Source organism: Protopterus annectens, chromosome 12.part0 (genome assembly GCF_019279795.1).
Source record: "Protopterus annectens isolate FY-2018-M chromosome 12.part0, PAN1.0, whole genome shotgun sequence".
NCBI lineage: Eukaryota > Metazoa > Chordata > Ceratodontiformes > Protopteridae > Protopterus > Protopterus annectens.
The window spans coordinates 997,477,203-997,503,208 of record NC_056746.1 but is presented as its reverse complement, the minus strand read 5'-3'; the positions used below and the strand labels follow the sequence as shown (position 1 = coordinate 997,503,208).

At 40.4% G+C, this 26,006-nt stretch overlaps 1 protein-coding gene across 1 annotated transcript in view; it reads left to right on the top strand.

Annotated features, from left to right (window-relative positions):
• The window catches only part of KCNG1 (potassium voltage-gated channel modifier subfamily G member 1), a 385,903-nt gene that overhangs the window by 254,322 nt on the left and 105,575 nt on the right, over positions 1-26,006 (top strand). The window contains exon 2 of the mRNA XM_044090022.1: positions 23,653-24,469. Within this exon, the coding sequence (XP_043945957.1) occupies positions 23,711-24,469 (759 nt within the window). The 5' untranslated portion in view covers positions 23,653-23,710. The remainder of the gene's footprint in view (positions 1-23,652; positions 24,470-26,006) is intronic.

Below are 26,006 nucleotides of genomic sequence, written 5' to 3'. Positions count from 1 at the left end.
CCACAGGCTTTCAAAAATTCATAAAAACACTTGGGTAACAGAATATCATTCTTTTTATAGGACTAGCTTCACTGCAAGTAATGTTACAGGAAATGGAGGTTTGAAGAAACAGGGCCATCCTTGTAAAGTCAGTGGAGAATGTTAGTTTTATCTAATAAAAAATGTCATTCTGAGACAACAAATGATAGATATTTTTGACCATTTTGTTACCACCTGTTCATTATGAAATCAACCCTGAAGTTGCCCGACTGCACAATGTGAATAATTTCTGTGGGCATTATTCTACTGTTGAAATGAACTAGCATCCAAAACAAAGTGTTCATTTGCTTGAACTGATTCCCACATAATTGCTTCCATCAATCCTGAAATGTCCTATTTAATAGATGTGGCAAATAATAATACAAGGCACTGAACCCTAATGAACACTTCTTCTGGTGGAAGAAAAATAGCCTGATTTAAATGGCTTTAAAACAAGTTACACTTACCAATACAACCAGATTAAACTGCTGCATCAAGACATGCTAGTTCACAGAATCAAATGCTTGTACAGGATCATTATAGGCAACATCAGAGAGCAGGTCCAATTATTGTTCATAATGATGAAGTCATGCAGGGGTGAAAGGATTTTATGGGAAATAAAATTTAGTCACAACTCTTGCTGACTGTTGGACAGATTACCATGTATATTAAACTATTCCTCCACTGAACTATTCAGAAACAAATCATTATACGAGTTAAACCTTACTATTAATGTTACAGATAATTTACTTATTTATTTATTTATTGCATTTGTTAACCGGGTAATGTCGGACTGGGCTAGCAGCCCATTTTTAGCGGAGACCTGGGGAGAAAAGCTCCAACAGGTAACAATAAGGCAGGGTGAAATATAAGACACATTACAGATGATACAGGACTAGATAAGAATCTCTAATACAGACACAGTACAGAAATACAGATTCAAATGCAATTAGACTAAATCTATATAGTGTCGCAATACTGAACGAGAAAAACAATAATTGGATTTCCAGAAAACAGCAATTACAAGTTAAACACAGAGACTACATATATGTAAAGTATATTAACAGAGAAATACACTGTTGTTATTGGATGTCCAGTTATGAGAAAAGGTCTGAAGGAACTTGCGACCATCAGAGCAGAAGAGTGCTGTATTAGCTTATATGCAATACAGCATAAGGGCAAAATTTTATAGGAGGGAGTGAATATAGTAAGGGAAGCCTGGATAAAATTAGCCTGGATTATGGCAGGAGCAGAGCCAGTGATTTTCTAGGTAGTATTTTAGGAGTATTTTTAACTCATGATAGGTTTTTTTGTGATGGGCTGAGGAAGTGTGTTCCATAACTTGGCAATTTTGTAAGACTATAGGGAGTCACCGTGAAGGTCGTGGGAGCAGGTAAATTGGAGCATTATTTTTTCTGATGATCTGAGGGGCCTGAGATTAATGCTTGGTTGGACTCGGTTAGCGAGAGCAGGGAGGTTGCTGGGTTGGTGGACAATTTTGTGGGCCATAGTGAATTGATTGAGAGATAAAAGATTAGGGAGTTCGAGAAAGTTTAGCTGGGAGAGAGCAGAGCAATAGTGAGTCCTATACGGGTGATGGTGGTAAATTTGGCAATTTTGTTGTAACAGGATTCCAGATTATTGAGGTCAGTCTTACGCAGATTTGTGAATATGTGAGAGCCATACAGGCGAGTCAAAAGCAGGTGAGACCGAGCAGTGGCCAGCCGAGCGCTATGAGTTAGGAAAGGTTTTGCCCTACAGAGGGTGCCCAATTTGATATGCACTTTTTTTGATTGTCAGAGAAATATGTTTATCAAATTTTAGATTTTTATGAATTGCCACACCTAGAAGTTTAGTTTGGTTAGTGGGATTTAACTTGGTGCTGTGGGAGGAGAGAATTGAAAGCGGGGACTGGCAAGGACTGGATTTCTTATTACTGAAGACTATTGTCTTAGTTTTGTTTGGGTTTAGAATAAGGTAATGTTCAGAGAGGTGTTTTCTATGTCTTGAAAGGAAGATTGCATTTTTACTTGAAGTTCTTGGGGTGGGGGGGCTGAGCAGATAAGCGTTGAATCGTCTGCATACTGGACAATGGAGGCTTGATTAGTTGCAGAGATGAGGTCATTTGTAAATATGCTAAAGAGGAGAGGGCTAAGTATGGAGCCTTGGGATATGCCAACTGTGATGGAGAGAAGGGGGTAAGATTGTTTTCCTATTTAGTAGCTTGCTGTTGATTGGAAAGATAGCTATGGAACCAAGACATGGATGAGGAATCTAGACTATAGGATGAGAGCTTGTTAAGTAGTAGCTGGTGGGAAATGGTGTCATAAGCTTTGGACATATTGAGAAAGATAGAGGAGACGTTGTCCATCATTTTAAGAGATGATGAATGGTGTTGGTGAAAGGCAGTAGGGCAGTGGTAGTACTATGTTTAGGTCTAAAGCCATATTGGGAACTGGATAATAGGTTGTGAGTAAGGAGGTGGTTGAGGAGTTGATTGTGGATACACTTTTCTAGTAATTTTGCAAGGGGTGAAAGGATGGCTATGGGACGGTAGTTTGTAAGTTCTTTGGATGGTCCACCTTTGTGGAGGGGAATGATATGGGATATTTTCCATAGAATTGGGATGTATTGTTCAGAAATGGATCGATTAATCAGGACTGATATGGGGAAGGTGATAGAGGGAGCTGCAAATTTTAGAAATGAATTCAGAAGTAGGTCGGCTGTGACACAGCAGGGTTTTAGTTTGTTCAGGAGTGTTTTTATGTAACTAGTTTGGATGGGAGTAAAAGTGAAGGGGTTGGGGTTATATAGAGTAGGAGTGGGGAGGGTGAGAGGTTTGTTAGGTTGGTCACCTAGCAAAGAGGTAATAGTATTTACAAAATGAGAGTTTGAGTAGCAATAGGCTCAGTATTGTTTAAGATGGCTGGGGCAGGGGTTGAGGAGTGGTCAGGATTTAGGAAATAGTTAATGCTTTGCCAGAATTTTTGGGGGTTGTATTGGTGTGTCTGTTGACAGGTCAGGAAGTAAGCCTGTTTGTCTTTCCTGATTTGTTTTTTAGCTCGATTTCTTAGCTGTTGATATGTAGAGAGATTTGTTTTGTCTCTGGTAGTGTGGCAGGTGGCCCATGCTCTGTTTCTGCATTATAGTAATAATTTGGTGTCAGTGGTTAGCCAGGGTAGGAGTTTGGCTTTTGAAAGAACTTTCCTGATGGGAGTAAGATTATTAAGTATACTAAGGAAGATATTGTTGAAGTATTGTATGGCCAGATCTAGTTGGATGTTTTTAAGTGGTGCCCAGTTGCATTGTTGCAGTAGCTGATTGAATGTGGAGGGGAGAAGTTTTTCTTGCTGTGGATGTATTTGTAAGCAATGCTGCAATGTGTATGATCACGGTTTTTGCATAGGAAGGTTGGAGTATGGTCACAGAAGGAGTCTGGGAGACAGCCTGCTAGGTAACCAAGGTTGGGTTTGTTAATTAAAATCCAGTCTAATGTAGACTGGTTTTTGGAACATTTGTCTATTTGGGTGGGACAGGTTATGGTTTGGGTGAAGTTGAACTAGGTTTAGGAAGTTGGAGGGGTTGTTGGATAAGCAGGAATGCTAGTGACAGTTAAAGTCACCAAGAATGATAGTTTCTTGGTTGAAATTGCTGGATGCCCATGATAGTAGACTTTCAATGGTGTTAAGGTTATTACCAGGAGGGAGACAGGTGGCCGTGATAAGTATAGATTTTTTTGGGTTGATGTCTAGACAGGCAGTTAGGATTTCTGAGTTGGGGCAGGTCAGGAGGAGTGCAGTTTAGATGAACAACCTTAAGGTTGTAACTGAATATAATGGTGACTCCACCACCTCTTTTATTTAATCTGTCTAGCCTAATGGTGTTATATTCAGATGTGATAACTTCTATATCTTTGATGTGGGGCTTTAACCAAGTTTCTGTAATCACGGCTGTGTCAGGAGAGTAGGTGGCTAGGGCAGCATGGAAATTGCTAGCCTTTTTGATTATGCTACAGAGACTTGAAGTTGGTAAAGAGCAGGTCAGTATTACAGTTGTTAGGTAGAGCAGGTAGGGGTAGCACTGGTTTGATGATTTAATGGGATTTGTTGGAGTGACAGGTAGGGAAGATTGGCGGCAGGGAGAAAGGTTGTTGTTGGGACCTGGGTTGGGGTGGATGTCAGCGTGGAGTTTAATTTGTTTTAGAGAGTGCAATAGAAGAAGTCTAAGTTTGTTAATCAATGCATAATATCTGAGTGTAGGGGACTTTGGGTAGTGAGTGTGTATGTGTTTGAAAGGCTGGAGAAGTGTGGTGGAGTTGCTATAAAGTTGTGGGCTAATGTTGGTAAATGTGTGGGTGTGAAGGGAATGGAAGCATAGAGGGAGTGTTGGGGAGTGAAAGTGATTGATGTGGTATGAGCTGAGGGAGGTGGGGCTGTAGGGTAGGTAACGGAAGTGGAGTAGAAGTATTTTGGATACTATGGAATAGTACAGATGCATGGAGGTGGGCAGACAGGTAAGCAGTAGAGATGAGTGCAGGACGGGGGAAGAAGATTGGATGAGAGAAATTAACTATAGCAGGAAAGGTGTGCAGTTGATGGGTTGGGGGAATAGTTAAGATGACAGGAGTGGATAGGTTGATGGGAGATGTGTGTGGTTTAGCTAAGTATAAATCTAGTGAAAGTGGGAGTGGGTAGGAATGGGAGTAGAGTAGGGGAGAAGAGTGAGCCCAAGCGAAGTGAAGGGTGAACGGAGCGTGTTGTGCCAGGTCACAAGGCCGAGCAGTGCCAGTAAGTCAGCAAAAAACTATCAGTAGGAGGGATTTCATTCAACAGATCAGTGAAAGCCAGGAGGCTAAAAAATGGTTATAATGTATGGGAACGAGACATGTATTCTTAACACTATAGAGTGGCTGCTAACATAAAATAAAACATTCCTTAGTTGCTTTCATTTATTATGCAAATAAAATAGGAAACCAGATAACTGTTCCAGCTCAATTAATATACAAAAGGCTCAGTAGTTAAGGACAAAGATGGCATTGCTGACATCTTTAGTGAGACATTTCTAGTTTGCTGTTCAACCTGTTAGGACAAATCCTTACTAGACTCAAATTCAGAAAGAAAATTTAACCTGTTATTACTGAAAATAAGTCTAATGTGTATATGGAGCAGAATTTGGGGAAAATCATATTGACAGTTCTACCAGACTTGGCATAGCATGGTTTTATCACTGCTGGACCATGTTGTACTAATTCAGTTCTGCTCTATGGATATAAATGTTCTGATGAACTTTATCTAGACTATTTAAAAACAATTAACAGTATTATACATGTAAACATTCTTATGTATAATATTGTAACATCAACTCTTACATTTTTAACTGTATTAGGAGATGGCTGGTAAATCATTCTTTTCAAGCTAGGACTGGCAAGACTTCATCAAAAATAATGTCTATCTCAATAGGGTTCAACTGGGTTCTGTATATTGTCTATTTTTATTTGCTATAATTATGAAGACAATTTCTGTGAGAAATTATGGTTATCTGTAATAAATGTGCTGCTGACTCAAAAATTGACTGTCCAGTAGTTAACACCTACATTCAACACACCTTACACAGACAGTTGGAGCAGCTAGTAGTGTTGCCTCATGCACAGGGAATTAAATTTAATATAAAAAAAGTGTCATCATCCATTTAAAAAATATGTATTATCCTTATGCAGTAAATGGACAAGTTATAAATTCACTGGAGACTGATATCGACCTATATGTCATTAGGGATTTTTCTTTTGATGACCACATTAAAAAAAAAAATATATATATATATATATATATATATATATATATATATATATATATATATATAGGCTTTTTTGAACAATAAGATAACTATTGTCTACTGTTTCCTCTACATCCACTCTTGTGATCATACCATTATATGCTGTACTGCACTGCTAAGGTCATATACTGAATGTGGTGCAATGCAGCAATGCACCATATTCACTGCCAAGGCCATATACCGAAAGTGGTGCTTATTAATGGATTTGAAAGCTTCCAGAGAAGTTAAATCAGGAAGACTTCTGTCTTTTTTTTTTAATTTCTCCAAGACTTTTGGGTTTCTAATTCCATGATGGGAAGTTCCTAATTCAAAGTGTGATGCCCGTGCCCTGGCCCAGCAATCAAGGAGCCTCAATCCTCACTACTAACACCAGAGAGGGCATCTCATATATGAGGAAAGGATAACACATACACACAGTAAAGTGCAATTTTCCCTTAAGAGCACACAGAGATCACAGTCAGTCCGGGGCTGGTCACTCTCTTGCTCCCCAGGTCCTCAATAAGACTCCCCACTGGCACAGCTGTAGGGTCCAGATCTCAGCCTAGCTGGGCAAACTAAAATCTTCAGCACCTTCTATGTCCAACCAGTGCTTCGTATCCCTGCCCAAGTAGCTGACACACACACACACACACACACACACACACACACACACACACACACACACTTTAAGATAAGAGTTTATACAACCACACAGACACTTCTGGGGAAGGCTGGCACAGGTTCTCCAGCTGTGCCCCTTTTACCCAGACTATACGGTAGTAATTACTGCCACCACCCAGCTAATATTTATCAGCTACCCAAAGCCCCTTAAAAGGGTGTCCAATTATTACTGTGCAATATTATTATCCAACTGGTAAGTGTGACTAAACAGTCTTAAGACTTAGAGTGACCTGGTACAGGATCCTTATATACATGCAATGTACTCTTAGAGCTTAACTTATCTCTACACAAACCAGCCACAGTTAAAAGGTTTTAAAATATTTAATAAATAATTAAAACCACGAGACAATATTTTCTACTACACAGTCAGTGCTAGTCAAAAGTTCAGAGATCACACAGAAATTCTTAAAATAAATCAGTATACAGTTCTGACATCAACACTTAATCTAATATTTCTAGCTTCTAGCTATCTACAAGAAAACACACTTCTAAAATAACTTGCATAGAGAGAGCATAAGGCAGTGTTGATGAGTTGGATATCAAGACAAAAAATGCTTAATAATCTCTGGTTCTCACTGTTTAAACTGAAACTCCAGTTCTGCTAAACATTACATTATCTTTTACACCTTCCTGGTGTTCCCAGGCTGACAGAAACTGCATTTACATTCTTTTACACTTCGAGCAATAAAGGACATTCCACATGTAAATTCTGGTCATTAACTTTAGCCTTAAAACAATAGGCAGGAATTCTTCATCTAGCCGGACTGGAGCCGACGTGTAAAACGTCAAAGGCAGAGACGAAATAATTTTAATTTCAAAGGACCAACAAGAAATGCTTGACTTAGCTTTCTTTACAGCAGATGGCAATATTGCCACATTGTTTTAAGCTCAACATTCATATTTACAAATGATAGAATTATCTGCACAATTCTATCTGGCTAGGCTGGCAGCCTTCACCCATCTCTACCAGTCTTCACACAAAGTATGATTAAAGTTCATGGAATTAGTATCGTTTCAATCTTTGATGTTAGCCAAAAGTGCTCTTCACAGTACCTGCAATGTGCCCAGAACTGACTCCTGCAATTCATTTGGAGTTACATGTATCGGTAACATATCTAAATACAACTGTAAATTATTTTTTATGAGACCCATTGCTCCCACTACTATTGGAACTTTCTAGGTCTCCTTCTTCCACATTGCCCTTGTTTCTACCTGCGAATCCTGGTATTTTATGACTTTGTGTCTCTCTGTATGTAAGACACTGTAATCACTGGGTGTAGCAATTTTCAACTGCGGTGGTGGTGCTGCGGTAGCGTTGTCGCCTCATAGCAAGACGTTGTCCCATTTGATTCTCAGCTAGAGCGTCTTCTGTGTGGAGGCATACGTGAATGGGGCGTGCCTTCGTTGAAGGTTGTGCATCAGGGCTGGTAACCCGGTACGTAAAAATTCACTACCAATCATTAGCAGACCGGAGTTCCGCTGTGGTGACCCCTAACCGGGAAAAGCTGAAAGACACAACAACAACAACAATGCTAGTTTTATCTTCTTTTCCTGGACTACTATATCTGGTTTTCTCACATCCATTTTTGGACTGTTGGTTATGGGTGATCCCATGTGATATAAACTTCATCATTTCTATAATACTTTGTGGCTCATGTTTCCAATGCTTCTCAGCTACTTCACTACTGTAATGTTTGCACAGTCCCCAGTGCAACAGTCTTGCTACATTATTATACTTTTTAGTATACAGGCCTTCTGCCATTAGTGTATCACACCCAGCAACAAGATGTGCAACTGCTTCCATTTCTGTTTTATAAACCCTGCATTTGTCTGTTTCTCTGACATGTTCAATGGACTTTGTAAACCAATGTGTATATAGTTCACTATCCTGGGATATCAATACTAACCTTTCATCTTTTGATTTAAAGTCATCTCTCCTTAACCATTCCTGCACTACATCCTGATTGATATGAGGTTGTTCCACGTGTTTTCTGTACTTGCAATTATATTTTATGCATTTTTCACATTTCCTTTCTTCTCATCTGATCCTTCATCTTGTATTCTTTATTATGTTTTTGGCACATTCAGTTCATGACTGATTTTTATCTACTTCTGGTTTGGTTTTCATTCCCATTTGATACTAACATACTTCTGCTAAACTAAGCAGGGAAATCATCTTAGACTTGTTCTCCTCATGTTTTAAAAGTTTCTCTATGTTTGAATCTTATGAGGTCAGCAAATATGCATGCAGTCCTACCACTGAAGATCTATACATGTGGTCAGTTTTGAGCAGGCCCATACCTCCTTCAGAACGGGGAATATATAATCATACACTAATTGTATAAATTATTTGATAAGCATGAAACATTTTTCTTGTTTTCCTGTCCAACTGATCCAATACCTTTTGTGGACAGTCAGTCACCACAAAAGTGTAAGTTAGAACAGGTAGAGCAAATTGGCTTATAGCTTGGACTTTGTTCCTAGATGTCAGAGCTGTTTTCAGTATTAATTTTAGTCTCCCAAAATATATTCCTTACTGTGTTTTATTTGCATTTGTTCGTGTTTTGTGGTTTATCCTTCCTTATACACTCCCTCTTGTTTGAGCTCTTTTATATCATATTCCTGTCTGAGACTTATATTTTCTTGGTGCCGCAGCTTTCCTGCTTTAAATGTTGCTTTTGCACATTGATCAAGACCAAATGACATTCTTATATCATCCAAAAAAGTTTTGACAAGTTTCAGCTATGCTTTCAGTTCCTCATCTGATGAATTATACAGTTTTAAATCATCCACAAACAGAAGATGAAAAGTCCTTCCACTTTGTTGTTTTCTGGGAACCAAATTGTAGCCATGACCTAATCTGTTAAGTAGACAGCTTAATGGGTTAAGAGAAGGACAAAGCAGCAGCACTGACAAACAGTCACCCTGGAATATCCCACTTTGAATTTTTATACCTGGGATACTAATTTTTATTTTATTATGACATAGCTGCTAAGTGGTTTGCCACCGTTTCATGGTCACTGTAATGCAATCAATCATTGTAGGATGTACCTTATACATTTATAAGCACTTATTTATCCATGAATGTGGGATGCTGTCAAATGCTTTTTTATAGTCTATCCATGCCATACTTAGATTGTTGCCCTTTTTCCACTTCTCCATTATGACTTTATTTAAGAGCAAATGATCCCTTGCTCCATATGACTTTCTTTTGTTACCCTTTTGTTCTATTGCCATGATTGAGTTTTCTTCTAAATGACTATAAATTCTGCCTCTAGACTATGTCTATGTGTATGTCTATATTCTTCTGCATTTAGGTCCATTCTATATCATAGAAGATTCATTTCTTTACTTACATACTTATTTTATTATTTTTCTAACTGGGTCATTGGACTGGTACAAGACCCTTCTCAGGGACCACCTGGACCATACATCAAAGACTTACAAATAACTAGATCAGAGGAACTACTGTTGCATTCTGTACAATCCTGATTTATGAGCTAAATGAGTTATCTTTTTTGATATTTTCAGCTATTCACAGCAAGAGATTAGCATTTCTGTTAAACCTGAATTTTGGTAATCATGTTGTTAATATTCATAACAGTGACTTGTTTTTTTGTCTGATGAGAATGCTATACTATCCTTTAAAAAAAGAAGTTATGTACTCACCATAACGTTCCATGTGAGTTGTTCATCTCGCCTTCATTCTTACTGATGGGTTCGGAGGCAATCCTTGGCTCCAACTCGGCCAACTGCAAAATCTTGAGGTCTTCAACCAGCTCAAGGCCAACTCCCTATCCCATGATGAACCTGATCTTCCCTCAGATCTTGTTTGCTGCCAGCTTGCTACCTATGACTATTAATATGCCACCCTAAGAACTGGATAAGAGACAATACACTATAAATAAAAAAAGTCTCAAACCTCAAATAGACTGGATGGGGGTTGGAGGGTGGCATGTAAGAATGAAGGCGAGATGAACAACTCACATGGGACGTTATGGTGAGTACATAACTTCTTTATGTGAAGTTGTTCTATCTCGCCGTTCATTCTTACTGATGGGTAGTGTCCCAAGCACCATCTATAATGGGTGGCTCATGGGAGAATGTTCTTCAGAACAGTGGAACCAAAGGAAGCTCTGTCCCTGGAGGCCTTGTCTACTTTGTAATAAGTGATGAAGGTATGAGGCCTTGACAAGGTAGCTGCTGCACAAATAGTATCTAATGGAAACTTAGCAGAGAAGGCTGATGAGGTAGATACAGCTCTAGTAGAGTGGGCCTTTATTTTTTGTTGTAATGGAGCATTCACTGAACTGTAAGTGAAAGAAATGTAGTCTGATAACCATCTTGACAAGGTGACTTTTGTCAATGGAGCACCTTTTTTTGTTTGCAAAAAGGAGACAAAGAGCTGTTCTGTTTTTCTGAATTGTTTGGTCCTGTCCAAATAACATTGGAGTTGCCTATGAACATCAAGTTTGTTCAGCATGTGCTCCCATCTTATTTGCATGTTTAGGGAAGAAACTGGGCAATTCAATAGATTGGTTGAGATTTGTCTCTGAACAAACTTTGGGTTAAAATGATGGATTAGTTCTAAGTGAGACTCTGTCATTATGGAAAATCAGATAAGGGGGTTTGATGCTGGGGTGCCTTCTGTGTGGAGTCTGCATGTCCTCCCTGTGGTCACGTGGGTTTCCTCCGGGTGCTTCGGTTTCCTCCCACATCCCAAAGACATGCAGTAGGTGGACTGGACACTCTAAATTGGCCCTAGGTGTGAGAGTGTGTGTGTGTGTGTGTGTGTGTGTGTGTGTGTGTGTCTTCCATGGAAGGTTGGGTGCCGGGCTGGCAACCTGGCACCGTAAAACTCTACTGCCAATCACGAGCGGAAAGGTGATCCACTGTGGCAACCCCTAACTGGGAAAAGCCAAAAAAAGAAGAAGATAAGGAGGTTTGATGGTCAAGGCTTGTAACTCAGAAATCCTCTGAGCAGAAGTGATAGCTATTAAAAATATGGTCTTCCATGAGAGATATTTCAAATCACACGATGAGGCTGGTTCAAAAGGAGGTAATATAATTCAGGAAAGAACAAAATTTAGATTCCATGGCATGGCTGGAGTTTTGATGGGTATTCTCAAGTGAACAGTACCCTTGAGAAAGGTTTTAGAGAGTCGATGTGACATGACATGACATTAGAATCTTGGACACCAAGGTGAAAGTTTGAGATTGCTGCTAATTGAACTCTAATGGTAGCTGCAGCAGCCCCTTCATTGAAAAGTTTAGTCAGAAACTCCAGTACAGATGACACTGAAGCTAGGTATGGATCAATAACATTCTGAGATGCCCATATAGAAAATCTCTTCCATTTTCTAAGATCTAACTTTCTGGTAGATGATTTATGAGAGTGTTAAAATATGCTGAGCCTTAACTGAGAGGTTGTGAATCCTGGCTATGTTTGGAATTGGAGCAGCCAAGTTGTCAGTTTGAGGGAGTGAAGAGAAGGATGAAGAGCCCCCGATGAATGGGTCAGAAGATCTGGAACCGGGTCCAGAATCCAAGGTTCTTCCAATAGATGAGGCTGAAGGAAGGGAAACCAAATTTGAAGAGACCAGTAAAGGGCTATTAAGATTATGGTCCTTCCCAGAGTCTTTGCTTTCTGCAATACTTTGGGTATTAGAGGGAAAGGAGGAAAGGTGTAAAGGAGACCCAGGGGCCAATTGTGCACCAGTGCATCCCTTGGGGCATCCCCTGGTGGGGGGATTAGAGAAAAGTAGCTGCTGCATTTTGTGTTTGTTGGGGTTGCAAAGAGATTGCAGCAAGGCTGGTCCCATCTGCGAAAAATCCTTTCCGCTACTTGTTTCTTTAGGGACCACTCATGAGGCAAAAGAATTGCCCTGTTTAGCTTGTCTGCTATCACACTGGATTTCCCCATGATGTACGTTGCTATCAGAAAGTGCTAGGTGGAAGTAGCCCACTGCCATACTCTCAGAACCTCTCGACACAGAGAATAAGATTTGATTCCTCCTTGTTTGTTTATGTACCAGACCACTGACATATTGTTTGTCAGAATTGCAATTGTTCCCAGAGGGAGAGAGTCTTGAAAGGACTGCAATGCTAGGAGTACCACTCTCATCTCCAGGACATTTATATGCAGATGAGCCTTGTGCTTCTTCCACATGCCTTGGGATGTTCTTCCCTGATAATGCTCTCTCCACCCTATCAAGGAAGCATCCATGGTCATTGTGGCTATAGGAGTGGGTAGAACAAATGGAAGGCCTAGAGTTACATGTTGGGATGTCAGCCACCACTGAAGGTCCTTCTTGCACGTATTGGTTATTATGATTTGATGTGACATTGGAAGTTCCTGAAAGGACCAACCCAGAGGAATGGCAATGATTGCTGCCGCCATCGTACCTAGCAATCTGAATACCATCGAGACTGGGGCTTTTGTCTTTGGAAGCAGGTCCAGGATTTGTTTTTGTAAAGGACAGACTCTTTCTGGAGAAAGGCTTAAGGTCATTGTGACTGTATTTAGTTCTGCTCCTATAAAAATGGTCTGTTGAGATGGCGACAAGGCAGATTTTCCTGAGTTTATGGTAATCCCCAATTGATTATAAAGATTTAAAGTTGTGTCCCTTGCATGTATGAGTTGATGCCTGGTGGTGGCAGTGAGAACCCAGTCGTCTAGGTATGGAAACACCTGGAATCCCAAACGTCTCAAGTGAATCATGACTACTGCCATGCATTTGATGAACACTCTGGGGGCTGTAGTGAGACCAAAGGGCAGAGCATGACATTGATAATGACTGGCTCCCAGCCAGAAGCGTAAATGATCCCTGGATGGCCTGTCCATTTTTATGTGGTAGTACACCTCCTGGAGATCTATCGAGCACATCCAATTGTCTTTCCCCAAAAATGGGAGTATTGACTGTAGCGTGACCATCTGGAACTTTGTCTTTTTTACCGACTTGTTTAGTCTGCTGAGGTCTAGAATAGGTCTCCAGTCTCCCGTTTTCTTTGAAACCAAAAATAACCTTGAGTAAGTTCCGGATGCTCTCTGGTGTGCTGGGACTGGTTGGATGACTATTCTTTCTAGCAACCTTTAGATCTCTATGGCTGCTTGTTCCCTGTGACTGGATGGAATGTCTGGGATTTTTTTCATAAAAGGGCGTGGCGTGGCAAAGGGGATTGAGTATCCTCTGGATATGATACTTTGTACCCAGCTGTTATTTTTAGTCAGGCATTTGGGTACAAAGAAAGGCATCCCCCGACTGCCTGCAGAGGTGGACAGATGGGCCTTCTCTCAGGAGTGCTGATAGGGCTTCCCAAAGAACTGATCTCTGTCACCCTGATTCTGCGGACCCCCACTGCCATGTGGATGGCATCTTCCATTATTTCCCCCTCCTCTGCCTCTAGAGGGGGGTTCACCACAAGTGTCCTGGAAAGATCCTTGAGATTTACAGAACCACATCTTTCTACTCCCCCTCCCTTTGGGGTAAGGTCTAATCGGGGTAGAAAAACGTACTTCGATGGCAGACAGGGTCTTTTCATCTTTCTCACTCCTGGTAAGTGTTTCCTTTACTTTCAGTCCAAAAAGGGATAAGCCGTCAAAAGGGGTGTTAATAAAGGAAGACTTAAAGGGTTCCGCAGAGGAACATAGGTGCATCCAGGAATGTCTCCTAAGGGTAATTCCTGTATCTGCTGCTCTTCTTGTTCCATCAACTGCATATGACACCAGACGCATGGAAGAGTTTACAATAGAATTAAAAGTAGAGAGCTGGGAAGTTACTTTGTCAGAAACCCCCGCAGCTACTGAACCCTGCAGGGTATCTCCTAGTTCCTTCAGGTGACCCCTTTGTAACCTAGTGAAATGTGTAAGATAGTTCAGCGACTGAAGGACAAAAGCCATTGAACTAAACATATACTTCCCATATCTATCCATGATCCTGGAATCTCTATTAGGAGGATGAACAGACACAGAAGTTTCTGATAGTTCCTTCTTGGTGGCCGCTGCCACCACCATGGCATCAACGGGCACTCCTTTGGTTAGAAAGGTTTTATCTTGAGGACAAGTTATAAATTTATTAGGCCTCCTGGGAACAGGCTCCGTACTATACGGGGACTCTCATGCCCTTTGAGAGAATGACTCTATCAACTCATCAAAGGGTGGAGACACCCAAGAGGTGGTGGGTTGAGACCCAAAAGCCTTCAGGAGGACTGACTCATCATCAGTAGGGTTAAGGGATTGCCAGCCACCCCTCTGTTTAAGAATTTCTAAGAAATCTGCGAATGAGATATCCTCTGAGGGGGACCGTGGGGACGCTTCTGACTCATCTAAAGTCAGTATCCGAAGTGACAGATTCCTGTGGGGAGTCCATATGCTTCCTCTTGCAAAGTCTCTTCCTGGGAACCTCTTCAGTTGGGGCTTCTGGAGTGGTCTCGGAAGAGCATGGTTCACCCAATGGGGCTTCCTGAGGCTCAGGATCTCTACGCTTTAATGGAGCATGTGTTGTAGAGGTAGACACCAATGCTTTAAGGGAGGGAGCTACTGGTACTGACGGTGTGGTTGTTGGCATGGACAATACCCTCCTCATGGCCTCGAAGGCCCCTTGGTCCCAACACGAGGAATCCCCCAGATCCGAGGATACAAGGGACTCTCCCAGCACCAGAACAGAGGGCTCTGAGCCCGAGGTCAGAGCCGAGCTCACTCCAGCCGAGGCCCCAAGAGGCAAGGTCAAAACTGACAAGTCGGTCCGACTATCTTCCCCGGACCCAACCAGCGAGCATCGGCTCCAAGATTCCTCGGTCGGCACTGAAGATATCAGGGCAGTCGGGGCCGACAAGCCTAAGGTAGGTCTCAGCCCTGAGGGCTCCATGATCATCAGTTCCAAGCTTTCCGGCTCCAAAACATCGAGACAGATCGGAGGAGGATCAGAATATGGTGGGGGAATTTGTGTCAGCTCTGAAGTCCCAAGGGTTGGTGCCGATACAATTTTTGCAAGTGCCGGTAACTGCAAAAGCCTCTTCACCACACGATCCACATCCAAATCAGAGTGTCTACTTGAGGCCCGAGAAGAATGAGTGGATGAAGCCACCGACTGTAAGATGGGGGATTTCAATGTAAGAGATACCGGCTCCAATGTCAAAGACTGGCTCCTAACCAAAACAACAGCTGGCTCTGTTGGCTGTGGAGCCAATGTTGAGGCTTTGCTTGATGTGGTTTTCGGAGTCGATGTGCTTTTCCTTGGCTCCGAGGAACTCAGAAATGTCTTAGAGTGTTTGTTATGCTTATCCAGTGCCTCTTGGAAAGAGGATTTCAAAAAGACCTCTATCCATAAGTTTCCTCTTCCTCTCATGCAACACTCTAGCACTAAAAGAGTGGCATATTGAACAACTTTCTTGTAGGTGCACCTCACCTAAACAATAGACACAGTCAGTATGTCCATCAGTGATGGGCATCTTTTGCCCACATCTTGGGCATGTTTTAAATCCAGACTTGGATTTCTCTTTTTCTTGATGAGACATCCCATGAGTAACAAACAGAGAAAACCCTCTCTCTCTCTCTCTCTCTATATATATATATATATATATATATATATATATATATATATATATAAGAAAAAACACACAGAACTTTTAACTGTCTCTAAGCTATAAGCTATGAGTAGAATATATATATATATATATATATATATATATATATATATATATATATATATATATATAGATAGATATAGATATACATATATAAACACAGCACACTAACTCCTAATAAAAGATTTCTAACATTGTTAATTATCTTAAACAAATAAGCTATATAAATTCTAAATATCAAAATACTTGCCCTGTAAAGATAAAGGTCTCTAACTCACACCACACAACTATATAAGAATTATGAGATATGGAGAAACTAAAGGCCTAAAAACACGGCCACTTATCTAACTAGTTTAAACTATCTAAATATTTAACAAGTTAGCAAGAATACACTAAGAAAAAGGCTTAACTATTATAAAAAGGAAACTTATTATTATACTATTTAATTTAAACTTTCTAACAAGTTTTAAAGAGAAAAAAGCAATAACTTTCACTGTCCAGAGCTGGTGAACATTCGATCAAGTTGCAGCAGCAAACGAGATCTGAGGGAAGATCAGGTGCATCATGGGATAGGGAGTTGGCCTCGAGCTGGTTGAAGACCTCGAGCTTTTGCAGTTGGCTGAGTCGGAGCCGAACCCATCAGTAAGAATGAACGGCGAGATCGAACAACTTCACATTTGGAGTTTTCTATATTCAAATGACAAGGTTGTGGAATTCATTACCAAGTGATATGTGTGTTGGAATTTAAAGTGAGGTTAGATGCTTACAGTGGCTCACTTGCTCTGTTTTTTCTTTCAAAGCTTGTAAAAGAGACATTTTCATGTATGAATTCTAGGAGTGTTGCTTGCCCAGAAAACCACAGTGAAAAACTTCTCTAAAGCAAATTTCACACTCCTCAAAACCGAGGTGGAATCCTTCAAAACCCCCAGGCCTGTGGAAAATACGGCCCAGACTGCAGAATCCTTTATAAACGCATTCTATGAACACCTTCAGGAATGCATGGATCATCCGATCCCAAATAAAACCAAGACCCAATCCTCCAAAGGCAGACGTCCTGTCTGGTGGACCCCAGCCATAAACAAACTATACAATAGAAGGAGGAAGCTACTAAATGATAGAGCAAAATCCCAAAAAGGGAAGGCATCACTGATCAGTATTAGCAAAAAACTACGGGCACTCATAAAATTGTCTAAGGCCAGCTTCGAGAGAAAAATTGCACAGGACACTAAGTATAATCACAAGGCTTTCTTTAGTTATGTTAGGAACCTGGGTGGGAATTCCCAGATATGCTCAGAATTAGTCCAAAATGACAAAAAATACACTGAACCCACAGACATTGCCAACATCATAGCTGACAGGTTCAGCGCAAACTTCTCCCCCCCCTCCCCACCAAAAGGGCAAAAATCTATCCCAGCAGAGTGCTGCCCCCTGACATCTCAGATGCTCAGGTAAGAGCCGCCCTCTCCAAAGCAAAAAACACAGCATCAATGGAACCAGACGGTGTCCCGGGCTGCATCCTACATGAACTCCAAGAAGAGCTAAACCCAAACATAAAACTACTGTTCAATCTCAGCCTTACTACAGGATATGTGCCCAAAGAGTGGCGTACAGCAACAGTGGTCCCTCTCCATAAAGGTGGTGCCTCAACGGATCCTGGAAACTATCGCCCCATAAGCCTGACTAGCTTGGTCTGCAAAGCTATGGAAAGGATCATCATGGACCTCATAAATAAAGATATTGGGGACCTACAGACACTGGATCCTACCCAGTTTGGCTTTGTTAAGGGCAGATCCTGCCTCTTAAACCTGGTTGATTTCTTTGAAATAGTCACCAAGGCCATTGACGAGGGAAGGTGGTCCACACAGCCTACCTGGACCTCGCAAAAGCCTTCGATACAATACCCCACTCGGGCATTATAGATAAGCTCACCAGCTTAAATATAAACCCCTATGTCACTAGATGGATTGCAAACTGGCTCAAGGACAGAATCCACATGGTTAGAATTGCTGGAGCCATGTCAGACTCCAAACCAGTTACAAGTGGTGTCCCACAAGGCTCAGTCCTGGGACCTCTCTTGTTCGGTATATATTTCTCGGAGGTGCAGGCCAACACGGAAGGACTGTGGCTGACCAAGTTCGCATATGACTGCAAACTGGACGCCATAATCGACTCTCCAGCCGACACAAGCATCCTCCAAAAGGGCCTCATAGAAACAGACAACTGGTGCCAGAGCCATGGCCTCAAGCTAAATGCCAAAAAGTGTATAGTCATCCCCTTTGGCAAAAACAAAGTGCCCACAAATTACCACAAAGGTGGTAATCCATTAAGTACAGAAGAAGTAATTAGGGACCTGGGGACCCAAGTTGATAGCAATCTCTCATTTGACAACCACGTGGCCAAAGTGGTTAGAAAAACATTTTATATAGCCCACCTAATCATGAAGGGATTCACATCTAGATCAGGGGAGGTCATCGTGCCTCTTTACTCATCCCTCATCAGGCCCATAATTGAGTACAATGCCCCTTTTGGGATGTACCTTACCAGACAACTGCAGCAACTGGAAAGACCCCAAAAGGACCTCACCAAGAGTATCAAAGGGCTCAAACAGATGCCATATGCTGCCCGGTTAAAGAAACTCCAGCTTTACTCAGTGGCATACCGCCTGTTCAGAGGCGATCTGTGCCTGACGTATAAAGCCATGTCCAACCCGGAGTTAATGGACATGCTGCACCTCAGAAAATCCAAATCCCATCGAGCCACGCTCGAGACTTGAACCTCAGCACTGAAATAAATAGGACATGCTGGAGGGACAGATTCATAACCCAGAGGCTCCCTTCACTCTGGAATAAAATCCCAGTCCAGGTTAGGCAGAGTCCCTCATTGACTCTCTTCAAGAGGAATCTTGATGAGTGGATGGGAGATCGTAGGTTTACCCCGGGTATCACTTCTGTGTCACTGTTAGACAGAGGCACAGTATACTAACCTCGAAAAAGGGCATAGCAAAATAAATTTAAAATGGGTGGCGAAAGCCAAACACATTCTGGCTAGGCTTATAAATGCCCTAGGGCAGATAGCCTAGTATGAACCTATGAACCTATGATAGGATTCCAGCATTTTTTTTCTGAAGAGGTAGGTTAAAACATTATGTCCAGTATTGGCTAAGTTGTTTCAAAACTTGTTAGGAACTGAGTATGTTCCCAAAATGTGGCACTTACTTATTATTCCCTTTATTTAAGAGGGCAATACATCAAATACAGCTAGCTACCATCATAATGATTCACATTAATAAAAGTCAGCTAATACTGACACAAACTTTTCGATTCAGAGGTTTTTCCTAAACATCCTGCCAAAGAGATCGACAGCCTTAACTACCCAATACTGATGGCAGACTAACTATCCCCCATTAAGCAGGCTTTTTTCACATATCCCCAGTGAAAACTTGCGATCATCCATCCAGCCATCCAATAGTTTCTAGGAAAGCACTTGGCTTGATAGGTAATTGGAGATACATTGCATTAGGTGTCTGCCATGTTATCTAGTGTTCTTAATGTGGTAGTATAGTTTTAGGTCTCTAGAACAGGTGTTTGTTTTGTCATTGGTTCTATCTGGGTGAAGAAGTTCAAAGAGTGTTGGGTCATTAACAGCATGAAAGGCAGATGAAGCAGAGATCACCTCTCAGGAGTACATATTACAATGAGTAGACAGACAGGGCTTCCAGTCTTTCAGACTAGCTAAGGATATGAGACTTGAGATATTTTTGGTAAGGAAACATTAAGGTCTTAGCAAAGTACATGCCAATGAGAGCATGCCAACATATGTTTTTAGGGAACACTGTCTGGCTGTTGTGTAACCATACATATATCTATCTATTTATATATATCTATATATATATATATAGATATGTACACATATACACACACACACACACATATATATATATATATATATATATATATATATATATATATATACATATTTACACACATATATATAAACTTATGAGTTGTGGGAGTTGACAGGGTAATGGGGGCTTGCCTTTCACTGTTTTGTCCACTGGACAAAATAGTATTAGACCGATAATTATGAATCCATTCAATGGTGGGCCTAATAAGTAATAAATAAAGTGAGACTATAACTTTTCTGGACCTTAAGAAGATACAAAAAGGATAAGATGTGCAAGGTAGAAGGATTTTTCTAATCATTAGAGAGAAATGGTGAACATGTCTGTAATGACTGTGTGACTATCTGAATTTATGCTAGTTTCTTGATATTGAAGGTAACCCAATGATTAATACACCAAACATTTATTTGGACTGTCCTTCTCCTTTGGAGAAGTTGAGTATCAGAGTGGGATTTGATAACTGTCTCACAATTTGCAATCATCAACAAACTTGGTTAAATATAGACCCTTGATATTGGCTTTTATGTCACAAAAAGATATACCACAGAGGAGAAGGCCTAGAAGAGAGCCCCGTGGGACACCTCTGGTAATATTTTTTTGTCTACAGCAACCCCCCCCCCGACCCTAATGGTATGCATTCTGTCACTGACTATCAGACAGCCACGTACCAATCCAGTCAAGTATACATGGGTTTTTGGTGCTTACATTATCTATTAAACTTTGTCTGCCTTGGATTTGGTTGCTGGCGCTCGTTTTTGTGGTTTTCATACATGGGTTAATGCTGTGTTGGGCATGCTTGTCAATAATGTCAGCATGGTGGATAATGTCAAAGGTCTTGATGAGGTTCAGATAAGCAATTTGGAGGGTATGCCTTTAGCCATGGTCTCAGTAACCCTTTCAAAGAACCCAAACAGGTCAAGCAGGCATGATCTGCCTTTTACAAAGCCAAACTGATGTGTATCTATAGATATAAGGTCACCTATAACATTGTTTACTAGTTCACATATTATACATTTCATAACCTTGAAAATTATACTATTGAGACTTATAGGAGTGTAATTCCAAGAGTCAGTAGAGAGACCACCTATATATAAGGGCACTACTACTGCCATTCTGCACACCTTAGGGATATAACTTGTAGCAAGAATCAAACTGAAGAATTGTTAGAGGTTTTTTTATATGGGACTTTACACTTCTAAGCAGACATCTAGGGATATTGTCAGTACTCAAGGAAGCAGTGTTTTTAATTTTACTAAGTTCCAAAAAGACTTGGTCCAAATTGACTGGATAGTCTCTGAATCCAGGTTTTATTATAACAGTGAAACTTGAACCATGAAGTTTTGTTGTGGCAGAGAGCTTGCAGAATAAGAAACAGCAATGTATACCTTAAACCTGGTACCCCCACAAATCAAAGCTCAAAGTAAAGAAGCAAAAAATAAATAAATACAAATAAAAAAGCTCTTTGCTCTGTAACTGTAGCAAACTACTTGCTATAAATGTAACAAGTGGTTTGCCACCTTACTTTACTACACACAAAGCACTTCAGCATTTCACAAATGCAGCATTGACACTAACTTCTAAATGCTGGTACTGCACTCCTGCACTTTCAGCAACTGTCAGTCATGTCCCCTAACCTTGTATCAGAGGCAACTGCCCCCTATGCCTGGCCCTACTTATGCTTTTGGAGGTACATATGTGACTGTCAGCTTACATAGCATAAGAAGATGTCCCATCTGTAATGGTGACAAATAGGCTATAACTAACAGAACAGGTGTGAAAAAGGCCAGCTGTGGGGGGGAGGATGTGTGTGACTGAGTGACATTTCACTGCTCTTTATGTCTGGGGGGCTTCTTCTGCCTAGCTACTACCCCCATGGCAAAGACCAAGAGTCTTAGACTAAGCAGAGCAAACGTAAAAGGGAGTGTAGAAGAACTGCTGCAGAGGAGTTTGTGGACAATGATACATTCATGTACAAATCATACTAACATTACTGCAAGTCCAGATTGGGTGGGAGTGAGGATAATCTAGGTTGGCACCATGCTGAAAAAGAACTGTGACTATAGCTGAAATATCCTTCTTAAACAAACTGCACTCATAGAATGCCAACATTGAGAAAGTTAGTGGTGCGAGATACTTTGAAAGGTCTAACTCTAAATTTTCCACTAACTTGAATTGTAGATTTTTTTTTCTTTTATAAAACTGTTTTTATCAAGAAAATGTATGTCACCTACTGGACTGCCAACTGGCTCACAGATAGGATGCAGAAAGTCAAAACAAGGGAAGTTACCTCCCCAAAGAGTCCAGTCACCAGTGGAATCCTCCAGGATTTTGTACTGGGACCTCTCCTGTTTGGACTCTACTTTTTTGCAGTAAAAAAACAATTATCAAAGGACTCTGACTAAGTTTGCAGATGAATGAAAGCTAGGCGTACTGACTGAATCCCCAAATGACCTGACAATCCTGCAAGACGGTTTGGCCCAAATAAATAACTGGTGCCAAAATCATGGACTAAAACTAAATGCCAAAAATGCATTTTTGTGTCCTTTGGGAAATCATGTACCCCAGGAAACTACCACATTGACAAAACATCCTTAAGAGCTGACCCATTTGTTCAGGCCTTGGGAACTTATGTGGACAGTGACATAACTTTTGACCGTGTGTCCATTGTTGTAATGAAGTCCTTTATACTGCACAGCTTATAAGTAAAGGGATTGTGTCTGGATCAAATGATGTCATTGTTCCCCTTTACTCAGTACTCATTAGGCAACTTACTGAGTTTTGAGTATAATGCCCCCTTTGGCATGCATATGTCCAGACACATACAGCAACTGGAACACCCAGAGAGATACCTTACTAAAAGGATGCAAGGCCTAAACAACATGTCCTATATGGACCAAATCAAAGCCTTGTCACTACACTTGGTATCCTACAGACTGCTTAGAAGTGACCTGTATTTGGTATACAAGGCATCCTCCAACCCTAATGGATTTACTGCACATCAACAAGTCAAATGCATCATAAATACTCAGTCTAGGGTTATAAACCTCTTCTGCAACATCAATAGAACAATTTGGAGGGACAGGTATATCTTGCAGAGGGTACTACTGCTCTGGAACAGAGTCCCCATCCACATAAAACAAAGTTCATCCTTGTTCAGACTCAAGTGCAACTCATTTCTATGGATGGGAAACAAAAAAAATTACACCAGGAATGCCCCCTGTACTACTAATGGAAAAAAGTAGTTGCTAAATGCTTTATCCCATGCATGTGTCCCCTTAAATTATCTATGATATGATGCTAATTATTCTCATTACTGTATTATATTATATTATATTATATTACTGTATAATTACCAACCATGTAATAGGTAAGGCCAATCTCTAGCCAAATGTGATAGGTTAATTCAAGAACAAAATGGGAAATTGGCTAGGCTTAAAATTGCCCACAAGGACAGCCAGTCTAATATTTTGTGAACCTAGACCCTATAAGAACATAATACACCACCATGTGTTTATGATTACCTGCAACTTATATTAGAAAGAGATGGAAAAGTAATGATAACCACTTTAAACAACTGTACTAAATAGGTACAAAGATGTATTGTGATGTCTACTAGTATATACTGTAAAAAAACTAAATAATTCTTATTCTTTCAGAGGTCTGCAGTTCTTCTGGAATTATCAAAGCCACAAAGATGGAGAGATCTTAGTCAAGATGACACTTCTAGCAGGGGAAAATTCAGATTATGATTGCAGTGCCGTCAGCTGTGCTTCGGATAATTCATTCAACCAGCCATTTTTTGCAGAAACAGAAACACTTAAAGGAGTATTTTACCAAAGAGCTCACATCCTTCATTCATCAGAGGAACTCTATGAGAGTGCTTGCCCAGATGATAGAAGACATCATGTAATTATAAATGTAGGGGGCATCAAATTCTTGCTCCCATGGACAACTCTAGATGACTTTCCATTAAGTAGATTAGGACAGCTGAAGTTCTGCAACAATTATGATGACATTTTGAGCATTTGTGATGACTATGATGTAACCTGCAATGAATTTTTCTTTGACCGCAATCCAGGAGCCTTCAGGACCATTCTTACTTTTCTACGAGTAGGAAAATTAAGACTTTTGCGGGAAATGTGTGCCCTTTCCTTTCAGGAAGAGTTACTATACTGGGGCATTGAAGAAGACAGCCTTGACTGGTGTTGCAAACGACGGTATCTTCAAAAAATTGAAGAATTTGAGGAAATGAACAAACAAGAAGAAGAGCTAATGGACAATGACAGGCTAAGTGATGCCTCAGAAGAAACGCAACTTAGTCATTGCATGAAGCACCTCCGAGATATGGTAGAAAATCCCCAGTCTGGACTGCCAGGAAAAATTTTTGCATGTCTTTCTGTAATATTTGTGACAGTTACTGCAATTAATCTGTTTATCAGTACCATGCCTGAACTGCGTGAGGAAGAGGACAATGTAAGTGTTCACAAAATTTTGAAAAAAAATTTTAATTAATTAATCAAATATTATTTTAAAGAAACAAACAGTAGAATAATTATCTTGGTTTATTTGTTTATGCACCTTAAAGCTAAGTTTTTGTTTATGTATGCAGGTATGTATCTACTTATGTATATGCTTTAAAAGAAAGGTCTGTTTTCAGGGGGGACAATCCAATGAGATGCAAAAAAGTAGAAAGAGGAAATGAATACCATAAACAAAGGAATATTGTAAATGATGAACATACAAACACTGTAAGCTAATATAATTTACCATGAAAAAAATAAAATAAGAGCAATGTAGATGAAGGACAGCTTAAAGGCATCACTAGGACTATTGTCACACATCTCAGAAAGTAATGTACACAGGAAGCCGGTAGTCTATTCGCAACTACAATAAAAGAAGATTTTTTGCAACAAAGGGATGAATGTAAACAAGACAAAGCATTTTAAGAATATACTCTTTGGGGGAAGCAGTGAAAATATATGAAATGAATGCTTCTTGGGGAAGTATGAAAAAGGTCCCTGAAGAAGCAGTAACCAGTGGAGAGGACAGTTAAAATGAGGAAAGGCAGAGTATGACAGGTACCTGACACAGAACGAGACATTAGCCACCTGCAGCAATAGTCCTCTTCAAACATGAATCCTGCAATCATTTACACAAGCTTTCAGCCCAGGAACCGTGGCCACACTTAACATTCATTTTTATAAAAGTACTAAATATGCTATTAAAAGAGCAGCCAGTTTGGTCTGTGCTATGTGTCTGCCATCTGTTGTTTCTTCTCACATTTATTCCCATGATCTTTAATGGGGAGCAATCCATACTTCAGAGCTCAGATTCTCTCCTCCCAAAAGGAATGCTGACAGCAGGATGGAGGAAGAGGAATGTTAAAGGCTGCAGGATCCAAATACCAACATTCATGACCATTACAGAATTAAAGGGATCATCAGGCCTTTTACAAAGAAAGACGATCAGTGCAAAGTTCATTGGAGAAAGCAGACATTTACTTTAGACTGAATAAGGAAGCAATACTCAACAAAATATGAACAGTTTCCACGCAACAGCCTAATAAATGCTATACAGTGGAGTTAGTTTGGTTGCAGCTTGCAGGTTGTTGTATTTTTGAAGAATGTGTCCCGCTGCCTTATGATACTGATTTTCTCATACAAAAATGAAATGCAATGAACTATTCAAACCCAAGAGACAAAATTTTTTATTTTTAAAGGTAACCCAAATGATTCACTGGTTCCATATTTAAGAACTAATTGAAAAGGACAGCCTCTTTTTGATAAATTCAGCTCAGTAGGACAATACAACAAACAGAATGCAGGCTCAACTCATCATGAAAGGTACAGGTAATGAACTATAGCCAACAAAGTTATAGTCGTTAGCATGAATGTCAAACTATTTTTATAAGGGAAGACTTAGTAGGTTTTATCACAAGTATGTTATTTAATTTGTGAAATACATACAATCCTTGTCTGCTGTAAGGAACGTCTGTAATTTCACTCACTCA